Source organism: Taurulus bubalis, assembly GCF_910589615.1.
Source record: "Taurulus bubalis genome assembly, chromosome: 19".
Lineage (NCBI taxonomy): Eukaryota > Metazoa > Chordata > Actinopteri > Perciformes > Cottidae > Taurulus > Taurulus bubalis.
Genome location: NC_136607.1, coordinates 12340720 through 12366835, shown reverse-complemented (window position 1 = coordinate 12366835; position 26116 = coordinate 12340720). Strand labels below are relative to the sequence as shown.

The 26116-nt window shown below is 43.6% G+C and overlaps 1 protein-coding gene across 1 annotated transcript in view; it reads left to right on the top strand.

Moving 5' to 3' along the window:
- Positions 1-1702: 1702 nt before the first annotated feature.
- unc5cb (unc-5 netrin receptor Cb) overlaps positions 1703-26116 on the top strand; it is a gene marked incomplete at both ends in the record, with an annotated part of 101388 nt that continues 76974 nt past the window's right edge. The window contains one exon of the mRNA XM_079235552.1: positions 1703-1820. Within this exon, the coding sequence (XP_079091678.1) occupies positions 1703-1820 (118 nt within the window). The remainder of the gene's footprint in view (positions 1821-26116) is intronic.

Below are 26116 nucleotides of genomic sequence, written 5' to 3'. Positions count from 1 at the left end.
TGTGTGTGAGTGTGTATCTCTCTCTCTCTCTCTCTCTCTCTCTCTATCTCTCTCTCTCACTGTGTTTAAGAGAATGTCTGTTAGGCTGAGGTCATTATTGATCAGGTTTTGTGACATGCTGTTACTACTTCTAAATAACAATTAGAGTGACAGAAACAAGGACGAGTGCAGGGCCGAGTCAGATAAATTATGCCTTTCTGTTACAGCGGCTAAATAATGACAATTTATGTTCTCTAAATCCATGGAGAGACCAGGAAACGAAAGCACCTGTTGGCAATACACAGAGGTGGAAAGGTACTCCACTCCACTTTGTTTTCTTTTGCATTATGTGTTGATGCCTTTAATGGTTTTATGTGAAGCTCTTTGAATTGCCTTGTTGTTGAAATGTGCTATACAAATAAACTTGCCTTGCCTTGCCTTGCCACTACTGTAATAACATTTTGACGTACTTGAGAACTTGTACTTTACTTGAGTATTTTCATTTTTTTCCTGCTACTTTATACTAAAATGGTTTCATTTGAATAATGTTTTGAGACCCAAAGAGGTACAATTCCAATATTTGAATAAATAAATGAATGTATATACGTTTCAAATAAAAAAGTAATACACAATTGTGTAAAATAACTTTTTTCTTTCTTTTTTCTTTACTTTCACATTAATCATCTCACGTCTCCTTCTTTTATTGTCTGACCCTGTGGAGGGGGCTCGACCCTTTGGTTGGAAACTATAGCTTAAAGTGCATTGATGCATAAGTATTCGAAATATAATGTAATTTATATTTATAAATCAGTGGGATACAGGGGGTATTTTACTGCAGAACCAGTACATCTTACCTTGTGGTAGTAGCCTAGCCTACTTTAATTGAGTAAAGGATCTGAATAGTTATTCCACCTCTAACAATTCAATAGCCCTGTAATAAACACCACACTTAAAGCATTATTTTGTGAGACGGTGTCTCATAAAGGGTTTCAAACATGTTTTGCAGTTATTAGAGAGATCAAATGTAAAAAGAAGAAAAGAAAAGAGGCTACTTTAGAGCTGAAGGCATCCCTAACTCCAATGATTGAACCCAACGCATCCATTAATCGTGCATTTATTTGATAAACGCCATCCATTCCTCGCTGCTATCCGGGCCAGGTTTTGATGCAGCGCCGACACTTGCCGGAGCACTTGGATTGGCTGAAGGAGCAAGGTAGCCCGCAGAGACTGCTCCTTCCTCCGGATCAGTCCCGTCAGTGGAGCGCGAGGCGCGGCGCACGCACACACGGCTCACACACACTCTGGTCGACACGCGTGAAAGGTGCGACGGAGAGTGGGCTCAGCGGAGGACTCTGATTTTGAGTGTGGGGACCAATCGGAGCATGCATTTGTCATCAAGTCATCGATCCACACCTCTAGACAAACCAAGTGAACCTTTCCAGGGAAAAGCAAACGGGGACAGATTTTAATGCCACCTCCTTCCTGACGGAGGGCGATGCACCCCGCCTCTTGTTCCTTAAACTGTCACAGTTTACATGACTGCAAAAAAAACACAGCGCTGGATATATTTTCTGCAAAAGACATTTTTTTCTTTGCGCTCGGAGTTTTTGAGGGTTGACATTTTCCGACTGCAGCGCACAACAAACGAGCGACACTGCTGCGCGTTTGAGCGCAATTTCCCAGTGACTCGGACTTGCCTCAGAGCGGAGTTTGACTCCTCATCATGAGGCACGGCGCGCACACTGGTAGAGGGAGAGGAAGAGTGCCGAGATCCTCGCCTGAGATGCTGACCGCGTCTTGGCTTTTGCTCATCCTCCTGGTGGATATCGGAGTGGCTCAAGGTAAAGTCAAAAGTCTTTTCTTGACCTGTGTGAACTTGGCTTTACTCTGTAAAAGTTGTGTGAACTCCGACGTGCTCCAGCAGCGGGGTAGTGGACAAGAAGAAGCACCTGAAGTTATTCCACTCACACTGTGGGTTGAAAAACATACAACTGGCACCTGTAAGTCACCGAGAAGGCCTAAGTCATGATAATGTGGGCTAATTATGAAGATATGAACAACAAGGTCGAAATAACAGATTGAATGTTGCCTATTACAGTTGTGTAAACCACAATTTTACTTTGTAAACAGAAACATTCCCACCATCGCATGTTTGTCTTTAGGAAAATATATCAAGAAGTGCTGTTGTGCTCCGACTATCAAAATGAAATTGAGTCCATATTTAGGTTGCTCGTTTTACATCCAAAGCCAAATGTATCCTTAAATATACTATAATAAAAATGTCCTGCTCTATATCACATTACAGGAGGTGAAATATATTTAATTATTATGAAACAAATGATATTTAAATTATGACACATGACCCAGTTCCTACCGCTATGAATGTAGTTTTAATGTGGACATCTGCTCACACTGTGAAAACCCTCTCGAGGAGGTTCGTTCATTTGTTTATTCCTGGGTTTCCAGTTTTAAACAAAAGTCAACAAAATGATTTATTTTTGGGCCATCTTGTTTGATTGTACATATTAATAGTTTCCTTATGAAGTAAGATGTTCATTCTTTTGATTCAAGCTCATCCTTTTAATTATGAGTATTGTTAAAGTCCAGTGACGCTGTTAAAAGTATTTGCTAAGGAGACAGGTTGGGAATATTGGGAATAAATAATCTGTATGTTTTGATATACAGAGTGTTGGAGTTTCTGAGGCCATTCCCTCCCACATATAATCAGTTTGAATTGCTCACTGTATTAACCCTCAACCAGTAAGCACCTTATTATAATTTGGTTTTCTCCAGCTTTTTCCCACAGAGTAGAGTCGTCTGTTGAAAGATGTTTTCCGTAAATCGCACTAGCTGTCAGTTCTGGAGAGCATTGTGATAATGCCACAACACCTGAAGCCATTTACTTAATCTGCTCCCTACTGAGTGGGATTGTCTGTCAAACAAAGGGGAGGCTCGGAGGAAGCCATCTGTGTGAGGGTGAATGTTCAGTATGTGTTTGTGCATGTGTGTCAGATGCCAGATGAAGTGTGTGTGCCTCTGGTAGGTGGTCTGCCAGCTCTGCTCGGAATGAACCGTGGCTGACTAACGTGATGAGATGGGAGGAAGTGAGCAGATTCTCGGTCTGCAAGGAAAGGCCTCCAGTATCAGATTTTTCAATGATCTGACATATTTTTGGGGGAAAGTTAAGGCTGCTTATGCAAGAGCAACACTAGCTTGAATTGGAGGTCCAAGCACATACCCTAGACAGGTATGGGGGTCCGTGAGCAACCTTATCTAGCTGCTCCAGACCTTCATCTCACTCCTACATAGTTAATGAGCAAAAGAGGGAGAAGAGGAAGAATAAAAAACAGCACAGGTCCGGTTTCTGAAGGGCAGGGTGAGATGACATAATACCCATTCCAAAACCCCAGAGAGCCCTGTGTCATTGACTAGATGGGAATACGAACAAGGTCCTTCTCTGTCCATTAAGAAGTCGATACAGCAGCAGAACATGGTTTGAGACTAATTAATGGGCCCCGCTATTTTTGGGCACTGATGAGCTCTACACATTTCCAAATCGCTGGAGAGTCACTTCTTCAGTGTAAAACTACTGGTGATTAAAGTGTCTCACTTACCCAGGCGCTCCTCGCACAACTAGCCCGCTTCTGCATATTTTGGTTTGGAGTCATTTGAACACACTTTCCATATGTGTATACTTATTTGAGGTCCTTTTCTTCTGGCTATTGCAGTTTGTTTTTACTTCCTGACTTTGCCTTTGAGAGGACTTGCTCTTCCCCCCATCTGCAGACAGAAGTGAGCGCTGGGAAATGAGAGTGCTCATTAACCTGCTGAACTCTTGACAAAGGAGACAGGTTGAGACAGATATAAGCTGGGAGCTGCCAGAAAGGTAGCTGGGAGCTCTGTGACAGTAGCTTGATTGGAAACCCTTGGTGCAAGAACAGATGTACTCCGGGTATTTCCAGCACAGCAGCAGAGCTGTACAGTATGTGCAGCGTCCATATCCGTGTGCAGTTATGGGAATATGTTGAATACGTCATCCTGATGATTTGTGGAAAAGAGAACGGAAGATATGATATAAGGAAGATATATTTAAAAAAAGTATTTATTTTTGGTGGGAAGACAATCTGTAGTTCTACTGGGTCAATCTGAAATATTATAATGTGTTATCTATCAAACAGAGAGACCAGTGAATCAGGGGGAATTGATTTAATATCAAATTGGCTTTAGGGAGGATAAAGCTGTAAATAATACACTATGGGTTCACAGAGGATTTCTTAACCCTCAGCAAATAGAGACAGTTTTGAATGTTAAATGTATTGCAAGAGAGAGAAAATTACATTTGACGGTGTCTTTATGGATTTCTACCAATAATACCTTAACACTGACATGTCTATACTGTATCTCTGAGGTAGGCAATGGATGCAAATATAAAGTCCCGCCCAGGGAAGTGAATTAGTTCAGTTTTTCCATAACGCTGCTATTATGTCTCTCCTCCTCTTATACCATGTTCCCGTTTCTGCCGCTTTCCCACTTTCTGATGATGTGCCCTCTGAGGATTGGTTTTGGGAGGGAAACCTTAAAGCTTCCTCATTATATATGATTTCTAAAATACGGTGACTCAGTGCACAGTAAGACTTTGCTATTTTTCCACATGCGACACTCCCTTTGAGACTGATCTGCTTTAAGAGTGCAGGTAAACGTGAATGTTATTTCTATCATTATAATTCCCACTGGCTTCCCTGTGGCCTGACAACTGGCTGCTTGGGGGCCGCTCATGTTCCAACCACTGCGGTCATCCTATAAACAGGGCTTGTATGCACAATGAGCACATTGTGTGGAAGGAGCAGTATTTATAAATTATCCTCTGTGATAGCTCTTTGCCAGCACCCATGAGCTGGCCGTATGACACACTTACAGCAATTTTCAGTAATTGAAGGAAATTGCTATTCAGTAGCACACTCCCCTACGTACAGGTGAAGGAAGAGGGCAAAGTAAACAGTGTGTACAGTATGGTCCGACAGTGCCGAGTGGGGTCAGAGGTGCGTGCCGGCTGCTGGCTCAGCCCACAGACAGTGCGGGGAAGTGAGTGATAATTACTGTGGAAAGTGTCTGCTGCTGAGTTTGCCTCCCTGCTCCACTTGATGTCGTATACTATTGTTATGATGGCAGAAAATATTATAAACTATTTTGGGACTGGGCCCAGTTCGGAGGAGGGTATCATGATATGCTGTCGCCGTCATTGTGTCCAGGATTTTAGAACTACTGGGTTTTTAAATCTTTCTTTTTTTAAACTTCCATGTTTGACCAGCCACCAAGAAAAGCTTTTGAAATATTCTGAATATTTTAGATTTGTACTTTATTTTTACTTTACTAAATCATTCACTTTTTACTTCCTTTATAATGGTCGACCTTCCGTTTCAGAGCTTTCCCCAATCTAATATGAAAGTGGTAGATACATTCTAAATTATTGTATTAGTAATTTAATAAATGTAGCATAAAATCACAAGTTAAAACAGTGTTTAATTAGTGTATAATTGAAAAATGTGAATGTTGTTAAAACCAAGAAACTCCCAGGAACATCAGTGTCAACAATGCTTCGGATGGTTAGGTGCCTTGCTGTCAATGCCCATGCACCAGGTCTGAGTGGGTCCCTCAAGCAATTACGCTTATTCTGCATATGTATGCTCTCTCCAGCCGAGTGGAAGGATGCGTCTTCCAGTAAAATAAACCTGAGAGCTATTTCTTCCCCTTTTTTTCTCTCTCGCTGTGAGAGGTTTTCTTGCCATTTTTTATTTGTTGCTCTCATATTCTAGGTATTGTGGAAACCAGAGCTTTGCAAATAAACTTGACTGTTGGGAAGTGTAATACCGATTTTCGATTCCTATAATCTCCCGTCATCACAGAGAGGCCGCAGAAAGGAAAAGACTTGCAGTTGTGAGAGTTAGAAGAAAAGGATGATCGCAAGGACACACAAGAGGCAACCGGGACAGAGAGATTAGTGGTGAGCAGTGGACAGGAAGCTGGAGGAGAAAGAAAGAGAGAGAGAGGGTGAACGCAAGATATGGAGCGAGGACAGGGATGGATAGGGGAGGAGAGGAGAGTGTGTCATTAATCACCCCGTGTGACACTCTCAACTACAGGGGAGCTTCACAGTGCAACATTCACTTCTATTAGCAGTCCATTAGCAGAGCCCGGCACAAGTAGCAGCACTTGACAGGCAGGCCTGTGCCAGAATGGCTGACCTGTGTCTTCACACAATGTTTGCTGCACCACCTAGATAGTGTATGTGTTTGTGTGTTTGTGTTTGTTTGTGTGTGTGTGTGTGTGTGTGTGTGTGTGTGTGTGTTTTTGAAAGTAGGGTAAGTCAAAGTGCATCACAGGGCATACATTACTAATGTGGTAAGTTGAGCTTTTTAGGCTTTGGACGGCAAATTAAAATAATTGCGTAAAAAGGTCCTACTTTCAATTACGCGACTGGATCCGATAGGCCAAATGATTGCAAAGATGATGGTGGTGGTGGTGACCTGATTTCCTACCTGTGATATCCGCTCTGCCAGAAAATGGCTCTTCAAAGTTGAGATGGCTGATGCATTAGAGGTACAGTCATATCTCATTCAACGGCTTGTTGGCCTCTTACTAGCCGAGAGCCTGGTGATTACAGGATCTCAGCCAAGGGGGAAGGGGATGTGGACCACTGTCCCTGCTCTTGATCTACAGTTCATTTATGATTAGAGATCAGAGTCGACAGTCAGAAAATCAGGGGTTGAGGGTGGGGGGATAGAGAGGAGAACCAGAGCCAAAGGGGGAGAGAGAAGTGATTACGAGTTAAGTGGCCCTTCCCATGCCATTATAAGCAGCAGGGCTGACAGAGCACATCATGAGTAAGCATAAGTACACACTCCACTTCTGCCCTTTAATTTGGCATCATGGCCTCCCCCCTGGTGCTCAACCACTAATGTCCTTCTGCATTTTTGTGTTCATAACAGGAAATCAGTCAAGGGCATGTCATTACAAACACAGGTACATCGTACGAGTCTCTCATTGATAGTAGGTGGAAGGAACTTTAATCTTGATAGTTTTACATTTATACTTTGTTTTTACTAGTCCTGCTTGCTTAATAATATAGTCCATCAATCTGCTTTTCATCATTGTGATATAATTGTGTGATAATCGTCATCATCATTTTTCTGATGTAATCTCCAGTAGACGCGGCAAAAAAAATGAATGTCCTGTACTGTTGTCATACATGCTATTCTACCTTGCAAAGAGGATTAGGGTACAAAATAGACAGAGTTAGGGAGGATTTCAGATGCTGCTGAAATTCTGCTACTATGCACACAGACAATATAAAAAGCTCAAAGTGTTGATAAAAGGCCGAGTCAGGAATGCTGTTATTTCCCCAATGTCCTTTAACAGTGTTCCCTGCAGTCTTGGTTCCCCGGCCCTGCTCCCCGGAGCATGAAGCAGTCTTGCAAGCTACCACATAGCAAGCACAGTCCTAGCATGAAACAGCACGATAATAGGTGCTCCAACAGTAAGCCAGAAATTTATGGCGAACATGCCCTGCATGCAGTTTGAAGGTGTGAGATAATCCTAGCTTATCTCAGCTGTTGCATATCTATGGGGCCACAAAGCGCCACTGGTCAAAAATTGAGGCATGAATTAAAGAAAAAAGTTCAACATTTTGGGAAATGTGCTTATTCGCTTTCTTGAGAATTAGATACGAAGATTGATACCTCCTCTCTCACATCTGCCAACAGCTCTTAGCTTGACAAAAAGACGAGAAACAGAGGGAAACAATTAGCCCGGCTCGATCCAAAAGTAGCAAACTATACCCTTAAGTACTGAGCTTTAGGGAGTGCTGCTAGTTGGATTTAAAACTTAATATTAGTACTTATTAATAATGAGAGGACAGTGGGGAAAGTGGAAGATGTTTTCAGTAACTGAGTGCACTTAAGATAATCTTACCTCCAGTATATACTGTACGCAAGTCACATACCTTCAAACTACGCACAGGCATCTCTGAAAACAGCATCTACAATTTGTTGTTTCGTAAAAAATCGACTTAAAACAAACTACTACAAATTAAGACATTGCCACTTTGACAGCTGATGAGATCATTCACAGACAGAGAAAAAGCAGCCCAGAGCGCCAATATCTCCCTCAATCCTCTGCCGCCGCCGGGACATCTTTGATGGTAAAGCCAGGTTATATGTTCAGGTCTGATGAGTATACCACTGAGGCGGTAATGAGTGAGATGATATCAATGGTGACTCATAACACCTGAGTCACACATGCAGCGTTGAGGCTTTGGCAATTACCTGAAATTTCACATCTCTATGGAAATCCAGCCTGCTCTCCAGAATGGAAATCCAGCTGCTATCTTTCCCTCTGTTCTGACTCTGATTGACGAAGCTAAACCCTTAATCCTGGCTTTGCCCCGTCTTGTGCTCCGAGCCGGAGCCTCACGAGTGGAATGAGACTAAAGCAAATATGTAAAAGCCCTCATGAAGAATAAGAACAGCGTTCATCTGTAATATGTCATTTGCGTTTTGTCAAACACTCAAGTGGATACATACATATACACATTTTATGTACCTGCAGACTGAATCGTTTACTTCATTTTCTTGCTGAATGTGTCACATCTCTGTATTGTGAAGTGCGGTGGTGGTTTCCAGACGCTGCACTAATTTCTAGTTGGGGAGGGTTGTGGTTCATGTATGTCAGCAGAACAGAGAGCGGGGTAAGGAGGGGCGGGGCGGGGGGGGGGGGGGGGGGGGGGGGGGGCATGTATGGGACCACTGGTCCCGACTGAAACATGAGAGCCGGAGACCCACGCTCCCCATTTCCTGTCTCCACTTTATCAGCATCTTGCTCTCTGTTGTTTCTGCGCTCTTAAAGCATCCGTTGAAAGCCTTGCCACAGATAAATGTTTGTGCGTCCTTGTTTTTTATGGGGCTCAAATGAGGGACCCCTCCACTACTCTTCCACCCCCCACCCCCTCCCATTCCTGTGTCTGCTTTGAGATGCCACAAGAGAAGTTATAGCCTCTGGTTTACATTACGGTTCCTTTGAGATGGGCTTGGGACTTCTAAAAGGACAATGCTTGTTCTTGTTCTTCTGAAGGAATACATTTTTACAACACATTAGGGAGAGGGCATGACAAAAGACGGATGATTTAACCACACCACATTTGTGCTTACTTTGTAAGAAATAATTATTTCCACCTATAGACTTATTCAGATGTGGTGAATGAAAGGTTGAAAAGAAACTCATACTTGTCCTCGCAGTCTGCACCCTTTCACCTCTTATCGCCTCACACAATATTTTCCTTCAGACTTGCATAATTCAGCCTGCTTCTGTTTTCTTAGCTTTTTGTATGGGCATGTGTGTGTGTGTGTGTGTGTGTGTGTGTGTGTGTGTGTGTGTGTGTGTGCGTGTTCTTGTTTGTCCCGATTGATGGCACAGTGTGTGTGTGTGTGTGTGTGTGTGTGTGTGTGTGTGTGTGTGTGTGTGTGTGTGTGTGTGTGTGTGTGTGTGCGCGTGTGTTTATTCAATAATAACAGAGTCCGGGAAAGTCTGTTTCAGATAAATCTGTGTGAATACCAGACCATTCATCCCCAGGAAATCAATCTTTCTCATAATTCCCCTCATTTTTCTTCCATCTGTTATCTACAGAGCTGCCAAACAGACTTTTAAACAGAGCAGACCATTACCAGAGGGCAGAATTAAATGTGTGTCAGAATGCCAGTCTGTAAAGTTGTTGTTTTTACTGAGTTAAATGAGGTGCTAAATTAAAGCTTCACAATTGGTAAGCACCGTTGTATGATGAAACCTCCACCCTCCACGTACTCCAATTGTCAAGAGCAGAGAAGAGTCAAAATATGTGCTGAGAGTCAGGAATATTTTCTTTTTAAATGATGCTATTGAACATCCTGCTTGACTGTTGTGGGCAAGTGATAAATGGTTGTTTGTGTCTGTTTTGTGTAATTACTCTGTACAAGCCTCAACAAACACTGTGGAATTTATCACCAGCATCTTGGAAAACATTTGATTTCCGCAGTCGGGTCTTAAAGCAAAAGAAGAGTTTCAGAGCGGACTTGAACCCCCCCCCCCCCCCCCCCTCCAACTCCACCGCCATCACCCCGACCACCAAACACCCACGAACCGGAAAACCCTACTGCGTGACCTCTTTTCTAAATTTTGGGCTTTGTTACTGTGAGTCCAGTAATGGTTTGCAAACTAGAGATTGCTGTTGGGTGTCAGCACTTTCCTGTGTTTGTACAGTGTGTGTTTGTGAGCCTGTGTGTGTGTGCCGTATCTCCACCATCAGTCCCCCAGTGACCGGAGTACTGGCAGGACAGTGTTTAACTGGGGCAGGCTCAATGGGCCTCATTTAAATGGGGCCCAGACAGAAGCCCCACAGTGAAGGGTTACTTTATGACTCCTAATATGTAAAGCACACTGTCTACAACAATTTGCGTAATTGACAGAAAAGGCAAACTGTATTCTTCTACTTCAGGAATCTGTCAGGGAACCAACAGGTTTGGCTTACGGTTAAAAATCTGCTTAATAAGAAGGTTCCACGTGGAGAAAAAATGACTGTGTCATCTTTTGGTTTATATGCATTCTTTTAATGAATACTATGGAGATAGGGTTGATAATGACAGAAAGCAGTCTGCGCAGCTCCTAAAGTTCACTGCTGCAAATGTCAGAATTATTAATGAGCTCAATGTGTCAGTCCCTGCTTGTCCTACAAGATGTTCTAACATAAAAGAATGGAGCAAAGTCAAGTCACATTGACAAAATGTCTGCAGTACAGTGCATGTCCGTATCTGCTGAAAGAGAACTCTAATACATTAGGAATTGAGTACTGTGCAATTAATGCAAATCTTCAAGTTGTGTCAGGGATTGGCAGCAGACGAGAGCTTCCAACTGTGCATTTGCCCCTTTCAAGGAGCTAACCAAACAGTAGGCAGAAGGTGAATAATGGATGTTGTTGTGATGAGTGCTCTGAAATGCAGAGAGAGGTAAAAAAAAGAAAAAAATGCAGGAGTTTTTCCTAAACCAGGTCAAATACGTGAATTGGCCCTATTTGTGTACGGATGAGCATTCTCGCTTGAAGTTCCTGGAGTAAACACAACTCTCATTTGTTGTTTAACATCCACAGGCTCCCGATCCGTTTAACCCAAAATATTTGTGCAGACATTGCAATCAGACCTCATTGAGCCACCTCCAGATAGAATAAATCAGTCCTATCACAGCATGAAGGATCAGTGACTGCATTTACAAATACCCTTTTTTTATACCCAGTATTACTTCCATTATTAAAAAGCATCATAATAAATCCATTGCGCGTACATAGTATTTTTACGATTAGTATGCAGAGTTTTTTGGGGTTATGCCGACCTACCCATCAGTTCGGGGGGGGGGGGGGGGGGGGGGGGGGAGGGGGGGTAACAGAGGAGGTTTTGTCCAACTGCTCTCCCTCAAGTCAAGTTAATGGAGAAATGAGATCTGAAGTTTGGGAAAAAATGACCGAGCTTAGTCAGATGACAGGCTTGTTTCTCTAATTCTAGACCTCAATAAACTATGACCCCATACAGTACACCAGCTGCACTGGAGTCTGCACACTAACTGTAAACTGATACACCATAATGGCTTGCTGCAGATATGCTCGAGCATGTGCTGCGGAAACCGATAATTCAGTGGTGACACATTATGCATAGGGGTTCCCATGGTTTTAGGCTGACGTGAGGTAAACTGATCCGTCAGGTAAAACCCTGAAGAGACATGGAGGGGGAGGGCAACATGGAGTAACCTCTGCTGTGTGAAGGAAGGAGCCGAGCAATGGTAAATCATACCTCCCGATGAGTTTCTTTCAGTAGCTGCTTGTTTAAATCCTCCTCCGTGCATTCCTTCCCCGTTGCATTTACAAAGCTGCGCATTACTAAATCATGGTATTTTTGTTTTTACAAGTCTGCAAAGGCTTCCTAGCTTTCTGCTAGCCACATTTTCTTTCCTTATCGCTGGTTTTCAATGCCAAATGTTTTATTTAGCAGCCTGCTCTAGCCCGAGACCTCGCCAACAAAAGCAGTGATAGCGGCCAAAGGAAGACGAAGGTGGAGACGAGGGATAAAATGAGACAGAGATAGCCACTCCTAAGCTGCATGGCTTTTACCCACAGGATGAACAGGCTGATGCATTCAGGATTCAGGCACATTACCCCACAGCTATTCTGGGCTGCTTTGTTCATGGGAAAGAGGTAACAATCTGGTAAACAAAAACAACAATGTTGAACAAACCAATGCGTTGTAAGGATTGGGCAGCTTTGAGCATTACCAAGTCGCATACATGCACGTTTCCCTCCCCTCGCAATTTCTCGGGAAATTTGATGGGGTAATCTGAGCCTTATTGTGTTGCTTTTCTGTGGAACACCAAATACCAGCTCAACCTGGTTTGGGTTTTGACTGCCATTTTTCTCGTTGGCAGTTGTTTCCACATTGATTGAATTTGAGGGCGAGTGACACGTGAAACTAATGTTGGAGTATTTACTCTGCAGCTTCCATTTTGGTTCTTTTGCCATAGTTTATTTTAATAGGAGCTTGAGAGAATGCAGTATACTGTGCAAGGAATTTTGACGGGAAGCCAGTGTCAGCGGCCACTGTTACCACGAGGCTCTGTCATGTGGTCAGGGAGTTAAATGGATTGGTCAACGAGTGGGAGGACAAAAGTGATCAGCGCTTTGATGGATGTGTCACAATGAGGGAATGTAGCTGTCCAACTTCAGCTGTTAAAGGTTTTCTCTGCTCGCATCCAACTAACTTTTCGACACATCTTTCGCCTTGGCTCTCTTCTCGACTCTGTCAGAAGAAGCTGGGTGTTGGACAGAAAAAAAGATAACGTCAAAGCCTACAAAGAGAGTTTTTGTCAAGGTTTACAAGATTATTTGTCACTGCGTGGCCCCAGTTACAGAGACAAAGTATGTCCTTTGTATCAGGGTGGTCTCCTGGGAGTGAAGCAGACATTTTAATTCAATCAGCTGCAAAGAGCAATAACCCCCTTCCTCCTCCTCCTAAAACTCACTCATCTCACTTCAGTGATACAATTACGAGCTGAGCTGCATTGGCCATCTTGTTGGAATTATATGTGTTTACATGGGAGGGAGGTGTTTACTGTGGAAATTGTGGCCCTGTCCTGCTGCGCATTTAGCTACTGGAGAAAAAGAGCTGCTGTGAGATTTAATTTATTTATTGTCTCTGGTGCAGAGTCATACGTATTCTCTAACTAGCATTACGATTGTGTCTTCCTGTTCTTGAGAGTCTTGAGATGAGCGTCTCCAGATTTATTGAAAATCGGTTATGAGGTCTCGACGCAAGGACTCAAGGATGAATGTGTTTGTATGTGAGGAGAGATCTACGGCATGGACTCTCAAGCAATAACAAAAATAGGGTACACTTACTTTTGATGCTTTTTAAAACAACATAAAATGTATATGCAGATTTGTGTTTGATTCACAGTATGTTGAAATATCTTATTCTTATTCTCTAAATTACTTAAAACTTATCTTTGTTCATGTATTCTGCACTATTACTGTACTGAAGTATAGTAAAGTCTCATCTACAATGTAAAAGTAAAGCACTATTATAATTCTTAGTCTAATACTCCCTACCCCTGGATTTGATATGGTCTTATTTGTAAAAGTTCCTTTCAATGTACCACGATGAATACCAAAAAGAGTAAAAGCGGTAAGTAGTTTTTGAGTAATCGCATCCACAATCAGTCTCTTAAATTGTACGAGACTTTTGAAAAGAGCAAATCAAATCATTTGTCTTCCGTTTCATATTTTTAAGTACCCATCCACCATTTGCCCCGTGTCGTCCCATTACTGCAGCATTCTGGTGATAACATTGCCTCACTAATCTCACTGATGGTCACATTGCCTTTTCAGGCCCCAGCACTCTGTTTTATTGGTGTAGCTTTATGCACAGTGTTTTGACCATTGTTTACTCCACAACATGCCACTTGTTATCTTCCGCAGCAAATGGCCATGTCTTTACCAATCACGTCTGGCTTTTGTCTACTTTCCTTCTTTCCACTGGATGAGCAGCCATTTAGTGCAAGGGTCAGGGTTGTAATTGACAGCCACCACTAAACAAATCTGCCCGGCTCGGCGGTAGACCAACCCCACCTCCCGTCCCCTCCCGCTACTCTAATCTAACTAATGCACCCATGTGTGTGCTGGAAAGTGAATTAAGCATAGAAAACTCAATACCTGATCCATCTGACAGAGCTGCCTGCGTGCACATTAGCAGTTTCTCTGCAGCCTCTGTAATTGTATTACACAAGTTGGCCGCTCTAACGATCAGGCCTTACACACACTTACACACTTATACACACTCTCCTTGTTGTCGTTAATCGCTGCCTTCGCTGGCCCCGGAGGCGTGCGGCGGTCCAAGAACAGAGCGGACGAGAAGGAGGAGGATGAGGCGCGTATAGTTCAGACCTCCCTCAAGGCTGACATAAAATGAAATCATCGTATGTGTCTATGTGTGTGTGTGTGTGAGTGTGTGTACATGTGTGTTCTGAAATTGGTACATTTCACAGCGTCTTCTTTTTTTAAAGCTCTGTAGCCGGACTTTCTGTATCTGCCTCTGTGCCTTCTAATCAGGGCCTTTTCCAGGCACTCCTGCTGCGTGGCCCTGTTTCTGTTTCTGCCTTCCACAAATCCCACCGCCTGCTATCTGTGTACTGTCAGCAGTCCTGCTCCTTGCCAGAGACCTCAGCGTGATAAAATGAGCTTACACTCTCCTCCTCTCCTTCCCACTAATTTCCCTTGACCTATGCAGACCTATACAAGGTTAGAAAAGTATCTCTCTGCTTAGTAATTTAACAGTACTCAGGAGATGCAAATGTAATGAACAATATATCTGATCACAGTGTGTAGTAAACTTCCACCTGTGCTCCTTTACTGGACTTTATCAGTGAGAGCCCAGAGAAGGGAGGAAGAAAAGGGAGAACAAAAGGACTGAGAGGGTGATTGAAGGGGTTGTTGTCTTGATTTGCTGTGTGTTGCCATGCAAGCAACCATCTTCTGTGGCCTCACTAATGGAGACTTCAGTTAGAATCCGGGGAGAAGCTCTTTAACATTTTATTCCTTCTAACAGGCTGATTTATAATGATGGGCCCCAGACTCTTTCCACCGCAGCAGGGCATCACAAAGTGTCCAGGGAAGTGAGGGAACTATATATAGTGAGACCGTGGAGGGACTCGCTACGGGCATTGAAGAACCCAGTAGATGGTGAAAGATGACCTCCCCACGTAGCCCAGCCAAAGCCCAAGGCTGACGATGTATAGATGCACTGTGTTGTCCGGAAGGCCTCCGTGACCTCGACGTCACCACTGAGGTCACCGCCCATATTCCCAGTTCTCAGGGTCCAGTGATACCCTCCCTGCCAGATGATACCCCAGGATCCAGACCAGTTTGTGTGCATGTGTAAAAGTCCCTCGGGGAGGACTTGTCAGGGAGTAGGTCATCAGATATGCCTGTGAGTGTGTGTGTGCGTGTGTGTGTGTGTGTGTGTGTGTGTGTGTGTGCGTGCGTGTACCTCCGTATGCGTGGGCACTCACATTTGTTTGTGTGTGTCTTTGTGTGGCCCATAACGGGAGGAACAGGGAAGAGCTGGGATGGGCAGATTCATCATGCTTATCTGGAAGGTCACTCCGTCATTGTCGTACTGCACTTTACAGAAGCTCCCTGTGGTCACCACAAGGCAAGCTGATCCTGGAGAGACAGAAGGTGGAAAGGGTTGAAAGAGATTAGGTTAGCCTGGAAATGTTGCACCAGCAGTTTGAAGGAAATTTCCAAAAGTCGGCAAAGAAGTTTCCAACAACTGCCTCATTACATTATCAAAATGGCACCTATTCCTCTTCTGTGACTCTTATTTCTTGATACTTCATTGGGTTTTTCCAAAGTATTTATGAAACTATAAGTAGGTTCCTTTCATTTTTTAGACGTGTTTATTCACAGTGTATGCAAAACTAGGCCAGTAAAAATCCACCTATTGTGTAAAAATGAGGCAAGGATCAAGAAGTGAGGGAACAATGCAAAAATAAAATCGTTGGGAGCCTCTGATAGGGTTAATTATGTTTGGAAGCACAATTATCACTGGAGTGAGAAAGCTGTAGAGGTAGGAACTCGTCCTCCTGTGCCTACTGTGCACTCGCCAAATTTGTGAGCGACACTAATCCTACTGGTTCTGCTGGTTATCCCTCCTCCTCCCATCATCCCTCAGCAGGTATTCCCTCCCTGCCAAAGTTCCTTCTGTGACACCTATCCCCTGTTTTTCCCACCTCATCCCCTCCCGAGCCGCCTCTCCTCTCGAGCTCTGTTTGTTTTCACTGTTATGTCTCGGTGACATTAGCCACAGTAATCCAATTGAAAGCTCCTTAGACCCAGAGCCGGATTCTGTGGGGTTGAGGCGTTTCCATGGGGATCTCATGGATTCCTAATTAAGCTCATTAAAGCTTGTTATTAAAGCTCGTTAAATCTCATCCTGACACGGTGGCGCTGCTCCTGGTGTCTAACTTTACTAATTCGTACACTGATACCCCCGTACACACTTATAACCGTGCACACTCACACACAGAAGTCATCAGTATAATGCATTTTGGTGGGTGTAATTAAAGCTCTGAAAAAAGCCCTGCAGTTTTCCCCGACTCCTTGGTTTGAACGGAATGGAAAGAATTTTGTGAACAATATCATTTACATAGCCAAACACACTTTAATGCTCGTGCAGTTGATGTGAGGTTGCTGCAAGTGGGAATTTAAAAAAAAAGGAAAAAAAAGTTCCCTCACATTGTAGGAGACGACGTATCATTCATGAATGACATGTTTTCCCCGCGGGAGATATTTCAGTCAAGTGCAAGTCAGGAAAATAAGGAAAATCTTGCTTTATTTTCTGTTCACACACACACACACACTGAATAATTTTACCGTGTGCCCCCTGACCTCGCTCTGAGTTTACACGTCAATTCCAAATATTGTTCTTTGGCTGAGAGGGAACAGTAAACCATGATGTATTTGGGGTCTTCAGGGGGCTGAGTGGAACAGTGTGTAAGTGTATGTGCTGAGAGAGCGAGAGAGAGAGCGAGAGAGAGAGAGAGAGAGAGAGACTCCTCTCGCAACCTGAATCAGCCCTTTGATGCTGACTGGCCTTGACATCAACAATGTGGCCTTTCACAGCCCTCACCCACCTCTGATCCGCTCACCAAGAACACACACGTCTCCAGTCTTTTTCTCTCTGCCACTCTCCCTTTAGTTTTCAGCATTTACGTTTTGTAGTGTTTTGTGCCCATTCACAAAGCAACTGTCACTTCAGCTTGAGAGCAAAGAAAGCGTAGAAAGGAAGTAGAGGACGCCGTTACATGGATTGAGTTAAAAATTAGATTCAGCAGGAGACGATCGTTCTGCATTTTCCCAGCAGAACCAATGAAGCTCAAATATCTTGTTAAGTCATCTGCAGGAAAAGCATTGTAAACACTAAAGAAAAGAAAGAATATTGAGCTGAGAATAGTGAAGAGTGGAATCAGTCAGGGCTACAGGGACACATAAGACAGTGGATTCCTTATAGAAGTGCCCCCTCACTTTTTTGTTTTTGCATTTGTTCCCGTAAAATATTCCCTTCTTGTTCTCTTCTGCTCTTGTCATTCCTCTGACATTAAAGGGATTTCAACTCTCAGAGTATTTTAAATGTATCCTGTGTCACAATGGCTGCGGTTAAACAGTCTCTCTGTGAATGAAGTCCATTCCAGATGAAAGTTGAAACACTCAAAGGGAGGTTCTGAAGCCCGGCCTGCCGAGAGACGTCCATCATTGACATCATTGCTAATTTTGGTGACATACTCGGCAAAACATGCCCAGCTGTGTGTGAAAGAAATACATAAACTCAGTGTTTCCATGTGATTTCTTTTTTTTCCGTGCTCCATACTTTTCAACGGCTTACAAAAGCAGACGATTATGTCAAACATATGTTTCTTTAACACTCCATGTGTGAAAAGGATCGACTGTGATTGCGCTGACAAATGATGTTTCCAGTTATGTGTCAGGCTCCTGGAACGTAAATTCACTGAACTAAAATCTGTGTTTACTCGAGGCGTGCTCGGATGGACCTGTTAGCATTAATTAGCATTAGCGCTCTAATAATGGCACCACATTATGCTGCCGCGGCCGGAGAGACGTTTACAGAGGTTGACACGACTTGACGGAGGTGATGAACTGTCCCCGGGGCTGCGGCCTTCAGCACGGCGTAATGAGATAATACGCGAGTGCAACGATTACGCTGACTTAGGGGTGTGTGCTTCTCAATGATTCACCAGTTCACTAAATGGAGGTACTTATAATAATGTAGATGCATGCTACAAATTCATGTAAAAAAAGACAACATCTTTCTTTCTTTTCCTTTTTTGTTTTTGTTTCCACTGACTTCTCTTCAAAACCAACAAGATTCTCGTGGTTAGGACATTAACTCTGTCTCTTGCGACGCTCTTGAGTTAAACACATCTTACAGAGCATGCTATTTTCTGAAGATGAATAGTTCCCTGTGATGAGGGAAGCTAAATGCATCCAGTCATTTCCCCCGCAGCATGAGTGTGTGTTTAGGTGATGGGTCGAAACTGAGGATGTGGGCAGTCGCAGTACGGCCACTTTGGTGCCTCGCTGCCGGCATCCTCCGTCTCTTTGCCACGTGGATGTTGGCCATTAAAGCCTATGTTTGCCTTTTTTCCCTCAATGATTGACTTATGTGGTTAAGCCTTAGCCAAATGAGTAACCTGGAGATGATTGGCGCCAGAGTTGTGCCTATTGATCTGGAGTTTATAGTTCTTTTACAGAAACTCTTGATTTTTTTTAACAACCATACTGCGCCACCCCACCTTGCTTTGATGATATCCATCTATTGACAAATGCTTTGATTTTATGCCGTTATGCACATTGTAATTTGAGAGTGAGAGATGGATCTTGTCTATATCCCTAGATATAAGAGGCTCCATATAGAAGGCCCTTTTTAGGGCTTTTGAGGGTTTTGTCTAAAATAATTTGCCAGACAGGGATGGATCATGAAACGCAGTTCTTACTATAGTTACTGCTTTTCATGAACACCATTCGCCCATTTATAACATACTTGAAAATAAAATTAGATTTTTCCAATGTATAATCAGTTAGGGCCAGGGTGATTATGAAGTTAGTTAAAGCCATTTCCAACTTTGAGTACAGTGATTACAGTAATGGCAACAGTGGACGTACGATTCTGTTACTTACTGATGATTTAGGGAATCTTGTTTTCTCAGCCTGTAAGTGCTTGGTCAAGCCGACTGCAGTCAGCGAGCCTTTGAGCTCCACCCAGCTGCCGCCTGCCTGCATCCGCAGCTTCAGTGGTCAAAGGCTCATATTCCAGTCTTTCTGACTGAGGTGGTTTGCTTTGATAGCCAGGGCTGTTTACTGCTTCATATCCTGGGGGCTAACTGGGCTCAGATCACGGTCAAATGAACTGAGGAGTGAGGGAAATATTCAACACAGCTGTGCTTACTCTACGGGCCGGGGCCAGGAGAGACATGCTGCTACGTTTTCAGGTACCGGGCAGCGCTTGCCTCTGATGCTGCCTTCAGAGAGCCTGTTTGCATTTATAAAAATGTTTGCTAGAATACGAAAATAAAGATTTCCCCGGATGGCGAGGGACAGGAATGCAGAGAGAAGTAAGCTGGATGTAGATAAAATATTTTTTCTAACAGGTAGGGAAGCAGCTAACTCAGTGGCTGCTTGGGGATATAGCGGCATCTCCACAGCAAATCAAAGGTAGTGGTACTCGAAAGACTCTCGCGGGCTAACTATCCTTGAGTAAATCTAGCCAGTCTCTCCCTAGAAGCTGAGATTAAGAAAGATGGTGTTGTCGATACTGTACTTTCTTTTTTGCCTCAGCCTGCCATATGTCATGTAGTCTTGATGCTCAGTCCTAGTTGAATAACAGTCCCTCATCCTGGATGTCTTCCGCTTTCACTTTTAAGATCCATGTGCGATGGGGACACATTCAGTTCCTGCTCTTTTTCTCATTCTGTCAAGGTTTCTCTGAGCCAGCGTTGCTGCTTTGACCAATTTACCATTTCTGTGTGCCTGCACAACAGATTCAAGGCTGGCAGCAGCTATGTGAGAGGCACAGGGAGGCTGCCATGTAATGAATAGAGGGCATGGCTAGCTATTTGGCAGGAGTGGATGGGAGGAGATCACATATGCTGTTAACTTGGGCAGCGTGGGGAATTACGTTAGGTAGTACAGAATCAGCTTTGGCTTGCCAATAATCAAAGTTCATCATGTTTCCTGAACAGTTGTGATTTAGTAATAACCCGCCAGCCACGGGGCAGCCGTTCCGCGTGTGTGTTTGTTGTTCTGGATGACCATGCGTAGCCTGCTCTAATTATCAACCTATTCTTAATTCATGAGTGTGGCCTAGCAAATTAATGCATATGGGTTTCAATGTTTGTTTACCAAATTAAGGATTCATAATGTGGCTTCGTAGTGTGCCTCCTCTACTCCCGACCATCTTTTCCCTCATTCTGTCTCACACTTACCCAAACCTGAGCTGAAATATACCATTCACAATGTCGGCTAATTTATGCTCCTACAATACTACACAAGAGGCTTGTATCAGCTTCTGCTGTGCAGTATGCTCCTGAGTTATCACCATGATACATTGACAAGACTCACATTTTGTCTGATTAATGCAAAACACGTTTTAACAAATGCACATTTTTTCAACTAGATTTCCTCCATGTTTTTTCCTGAGCTTTCCAAAGTGAATGTACTTCTCAGTAGAATATAGAGCAACTGTCGACGAGAGAAATGGAAATTCATGAGCAAGCAGCGAGCAAAAAACATGTTGTGAGTGTATCCTAACTGCCCACTGTGTTGCTGGCGCCCAAGCCGGCCCCCTGTTTGCGTGTGCATCCTGCACCCCTCTGCTTCACCGGCCCTCCTCGCGTTTCTCCATATTTCCACTAGTTCTTGCTGTCCAAGCTCGCCTCGTGTGAGCTCTGGCAGGCCGGCCCTGCCCTGCCCCTCTCCGCTCTGCTCCGCTTCCTCCCCCTGGCTCGGTGGCCTGGCAGCCCGGCGGGGGCAGCCTGCTCACCTCCGGGGCAGCTGGCATGCCTGATGGTCCCATTCATCAGACCTGAGGGTGAGGGGTTGGGGGCCACCAGTTTTCCACTGGGGGAGGGGGGGTTGCATCGCAGGTCTTGTTGTTGGCTTTATTGGGATAGTTATTAAATAAGCCATGATAACAGGGGAGGTGGAGGAATGCTTTCAACTCCCTCCGCAGGAGATGTCCTATTCAAACTCGGGGACTGGATGGATGTCGGCAAGGAGGAAGAAAGGGAGGGACAGAGCGAGGAAAACAGTCATTTTGTGAGCCTGAAACACAGGAGGGACGGGAGAAAAACTGTCATAAAGATATATTTACAAAGACAGTGACTTTCAGAAAAGGAATCAGGGACTTGAAGAAAAACGGAGCATTCTGGAACTAAGTAGAGTTTTTAGGTTTCAGAAAGAGATCAACGTTTATCTTCCAGAGACAGATGACTTGCTCTGGGTGAGGGGCCGTTGGTTGAATGGACAGAATCCCTCCGGTGATACACAATTCACACACACACACACACACACACACACACACACACACACACACACACACACACACACACACACACACACACACACACACACACACACAGAGTCCATTGAGTGTCCCAGCAGGGGCAAAGACACGGCCAGGGGCCAGGGGAAGGATCCAAAGGGCAGCGGAGGTCTCCCCACAGTTTCATACACAGCCAGCAGTTAAGCATTGGCATGGGAAAATCCTGCCCTGTGCCTCCACACCCTCAGCTGCATTCAAGCCTAACAGTAGCACATCCTTGTGTGAGAGAGAGAGAAAGGGAAATAGATTCCCTTGACCCTCACTCTGCTCCACAGCTGTTGAACAAGGGAGGAAGAAAGCCGTAACACCAGAAAAAAAGAGAGGGACACAGAGAAAATGGACGGCAGAGATGAGAAAGCTCGAATTTAGTCCCCGGGGGCAAAATGAATCACTTACTGACATCCTCTCGGCTAGTCTCAGAAGTCTCGTTGTTTCCGAACAATGCTTGGAAAAAAGTTTCTTTCCGCTACATTTTATTGCCACATTTCTCTTACAGGTCTTTGTTTTTGATTTTTGTGATAATTCTCTGAGGACCTTCTTGTACACAACATTACCTGAGCTTTTTAGTAAAGTCTTGGTGTATTTTTGAGACCATTGAGTGTGTGTTTTGCGGATGATACACACCATTTATCTTTGAAATTCAGAACAAAGCCACATACTCTTTCAATAATGCACCAACCACATGATACAATGTGTAAAAAGAGGTTGACTAAAGAGAGAATTTCAATCGGAAGTGTTGCTATGGAGAAATACTCATTACAGCTCAACCTTCCGTCACCACGCTTGTTATTTACTTGTCTACATGGAGAAGACCTGACAGCCAATCACAGAGCCCATAACTGTCAATCATATTAAATGAATTCACAGCAATTAAACCGCAAGTTGCTGAAACAACACTACCTGTCAGGTGCCGACAATTTCAAAGAATTTCAAAGAAAACAAGGGGCCCTAATTAGTTTATTTAACGTTATGGCGCTAAAGTAGACACATGTATTGCATGTGAAAACCTCAAAACTAATCTCACAATGTTTCCTAATCTTCTTACAAAAAGAGTTTGATCACTAAAGGACCTGAAAACGTTCCACACAAAGCCGCTGACCAGTCACTAAATGAAGTCTAAAACAATGGTCAGCCTTCAGCGGCTCCGTGTACCACTGATCAAAGGCCCTCACCACATGGGGGCAGTTTTAGGCCCGCTGAGTCTGGTTTGAACGTTCTCATTTCAAACTGGACTGGACATGACGATGGCTGGTGCACAGGAAAAGATTAAAACAATTTTTCAACTCTACTTATATGGTACTTCCTTGAAACCGACAACGGTGGCAGAACATTGTAGGATGCATTTATGGAAATTTGTCATTTTATTTGAAATCTTCATATTCATTAATGTATTGATTTTTCTTTATTTCATGCGGCATTGGCACGATGCGCACAACTATTGACTTGACATTTTCAAGTGAGCAATTTCACTTTTCTGGTTGGTTTCTGATCTTTTCAGCTGATCATGTTTTTTAAGAAACGATTTGGGCAGACGGGCCACTGTGTTAGAGACTTCTGGCATGTTTTTGAGGGAAACTCACAAAAGTAGCTTGGTTGAAGCCAAGTTTCCCATGAAAAAGAAATGACACATGTAGTTAGTCATTGCAAATAAACAAATACAGCTGCCATCATAATGAATTGCACTTCAAAACATGTGCACATGTTTAGGAACCCATCTATCCGTCTTAAAAATGCACTCGCGGGCATGCATGCGACCCTGACTGCCGGGTTTCATCCTTTCCTTCATTCTTTTAATTATCTTGTCAATTAACCTGGAGGTGGAAGGAAAAATGACACTCTTGTCTCCCTCACCATGCCACCTGTTTTCCTCTGGTTTCCAATCAATGCACAGTGGAGTGCAGAGAGACTGATGTATGTTTTGAAATTCAGGAGATATTTAAATTGGACTTTAATTTGGAGATTTTATGATACTTTTATGATGTTCTATAGCTCTACTTGCCTGATTTCGAACCTCAGTGGGAGAATTAAAATAGTGTTCCAGTTGCTGTTGGTTTTTTGGATCACGGAGCTGTTAAATATTATAAACTAGCTTTCTGTGCCAAAAATAAAATATTTTTTACACAGTCAAGTTTTCATCTTCAAAATATATATATTCCCTCTTCCGAGTCTACTTTGCGCTCATCTCATGTTTTACACCTTGACGAAAGGAGACACAGAAATTCTTGTTTCATCCAGTTCAGTGAATCAGCCAAATTAATATAGACTTTTCACCCTCGGTAACTGTAAATCATGTATGCTTTGTGCTACATCTGCAGCAGTCCATGTCACATCTGCATAGTCTCAGCGGTGTAAATGAGCCTGTCTGCGCTACATTGTGTTCGGGTACTAGGGACAGTATGCCGTCACATCTGGTCAAGCAAAGCACAGTGATTGTTGGAGATGTGCAGGATCTGACTCCCTGTGCAAAATTCCTCACCTCAGCAACAATGTCAACCTCCGAATTGAAAACCTAAAAATAGTGTGACAAGGGATGAATAACTGAATAGTCCTATTCATTTTTAACAACACATGTGAAATTAAATGACACATGGTTTGGGGAATTGGAAAGAAAGGAAGTCAGATAGAGTTTTGAATGATGAATAGCATATTCTATCCACCTGTGTCCAACACGTCAAGACAATCTGGCATTTATAACATTTTCCATAGGTACCCCAAGGACATCCTGAATGCACCATACCTAAAACTTGGAAGTGAATGTTTCAAGCGTGGATGCATTCTTTTTCCTCTTCAGAACTCACAGAACACATTCTTTATTTTTTTTCCTTTTTACCAACGGCCTCTAAGATAAGTCTGAGGATAGAGATGGACAGAAGCGCTTGTATGGCCAGTGGAGGCAGATAGTCAATAAGGGAAGATGGGCTTGGCAGCTTGCTTCCCCCCCACCCCCCCCTGCTAACTGACTCATTATTCTGTATCAACTCATTGGATCTCTGCTGTCAAAACATGTTTGTTTACAGACAAGCCAGTGCTGACAGATGTGAGAGGCATTTAATAGGCAATCTAGTTGTCAAAGTTATTCCATCAAGGATAAAGCAAGAAGCACAAATACATGTTTAACTTAACATGTATTTACAGTTTTAAAATGACATGAAACCTGTAGTATATGCTGTTAAATGAGTGAAGTATGGACAGAGTTTGGGTGAATATTTAGGTTAGGCTCTGGCCAAGGGCATCATTACTGCTTGGTGATGGGAGAGGCAAAACATATTGTTGTTATACAAATTGTTTATATTGATATCGAGCTTATGTGTACATTCAGAGCTAAAATAAATCAAATTCCTTGTCTGGGTAGATTATCTATCAAGCTGATTTTGAGATTGGACATGCCCCCTCACAATTCCCTCTTTCTTGTTATATTAAGCATGCTAATTTCATCATTGCGTGTTATTAGCTAGATTGATAATAATGTATATAACATAGGAATTATAATTAACACAAGGTAGAAGACACACAAACCTCCACAGCCATGCTCTGCCAGTGGTGCGTACTCAGACTCCTGGTAATTGGCATTTTAACAATCGGAGACGAAGTAGAGACACCTTGCCCCTGTGACCCTGCATAACAACGGGTACTGTATACCTCATACTTCACAGAGCACAACCACTGCTGGATGTGTGCGCATGTGTGGAAGGAGACCGGGAGTAAAAGAAAGAAAAACAGAGGGAAAGAGATATGATCTGTCCACCTGCAGCATTGTCAGTGCATCTGCCCTGTTGGTGTGTATCCGCAGCTGCTCACTCCACTGAGCACTCAATCACTGGGAAAGGTTTGTGCTGAGTTTTTGTGTCTGACTTTAAGCAGGAGGGATGAGAGCGTGTGTGTGTATGTGTGTGTGTGTGTGTGTCAGTAGGTGTGTTGCAGGGTTACCCATGCAGAAGCTGATCAACACGCCGAGTGCATTAACCCCGGCGCTCTATGTGTGTGTGTGTGTGTGTGTGTGTGTGTGTGTGTGTGTGTGTGTGTTTGAGGCGTGTGTCTGCATGCCCATCCACACTGCACTCTTCCCACAATCCTCCAGGTCATGCCACTTGTGCTCGGAGTGAAGCTTTCGCGAGCTCAAGCTTTTAATTTTTTATAGGGTTGTATGCCTGTTAACTTAACCTCCAAGTGACCTGCATGATGTCAGTCTCTCCGGGCCACCAAGCCCCATATTTTCTTCCTCTTCTCAACCAGCCCACAACATGTCCTACTGATGAATTAAATGATAAGAAAGGGACGTAATTACAGAAGAAACATGCAAAGCCTCCGTCTTTGCATAGCATGATATTCCCAGCAGTGCAGATTAACTTGAGAGAGATGGTTTGGATAATGTATTGTGCTGAGTGTGCTATCCTGGT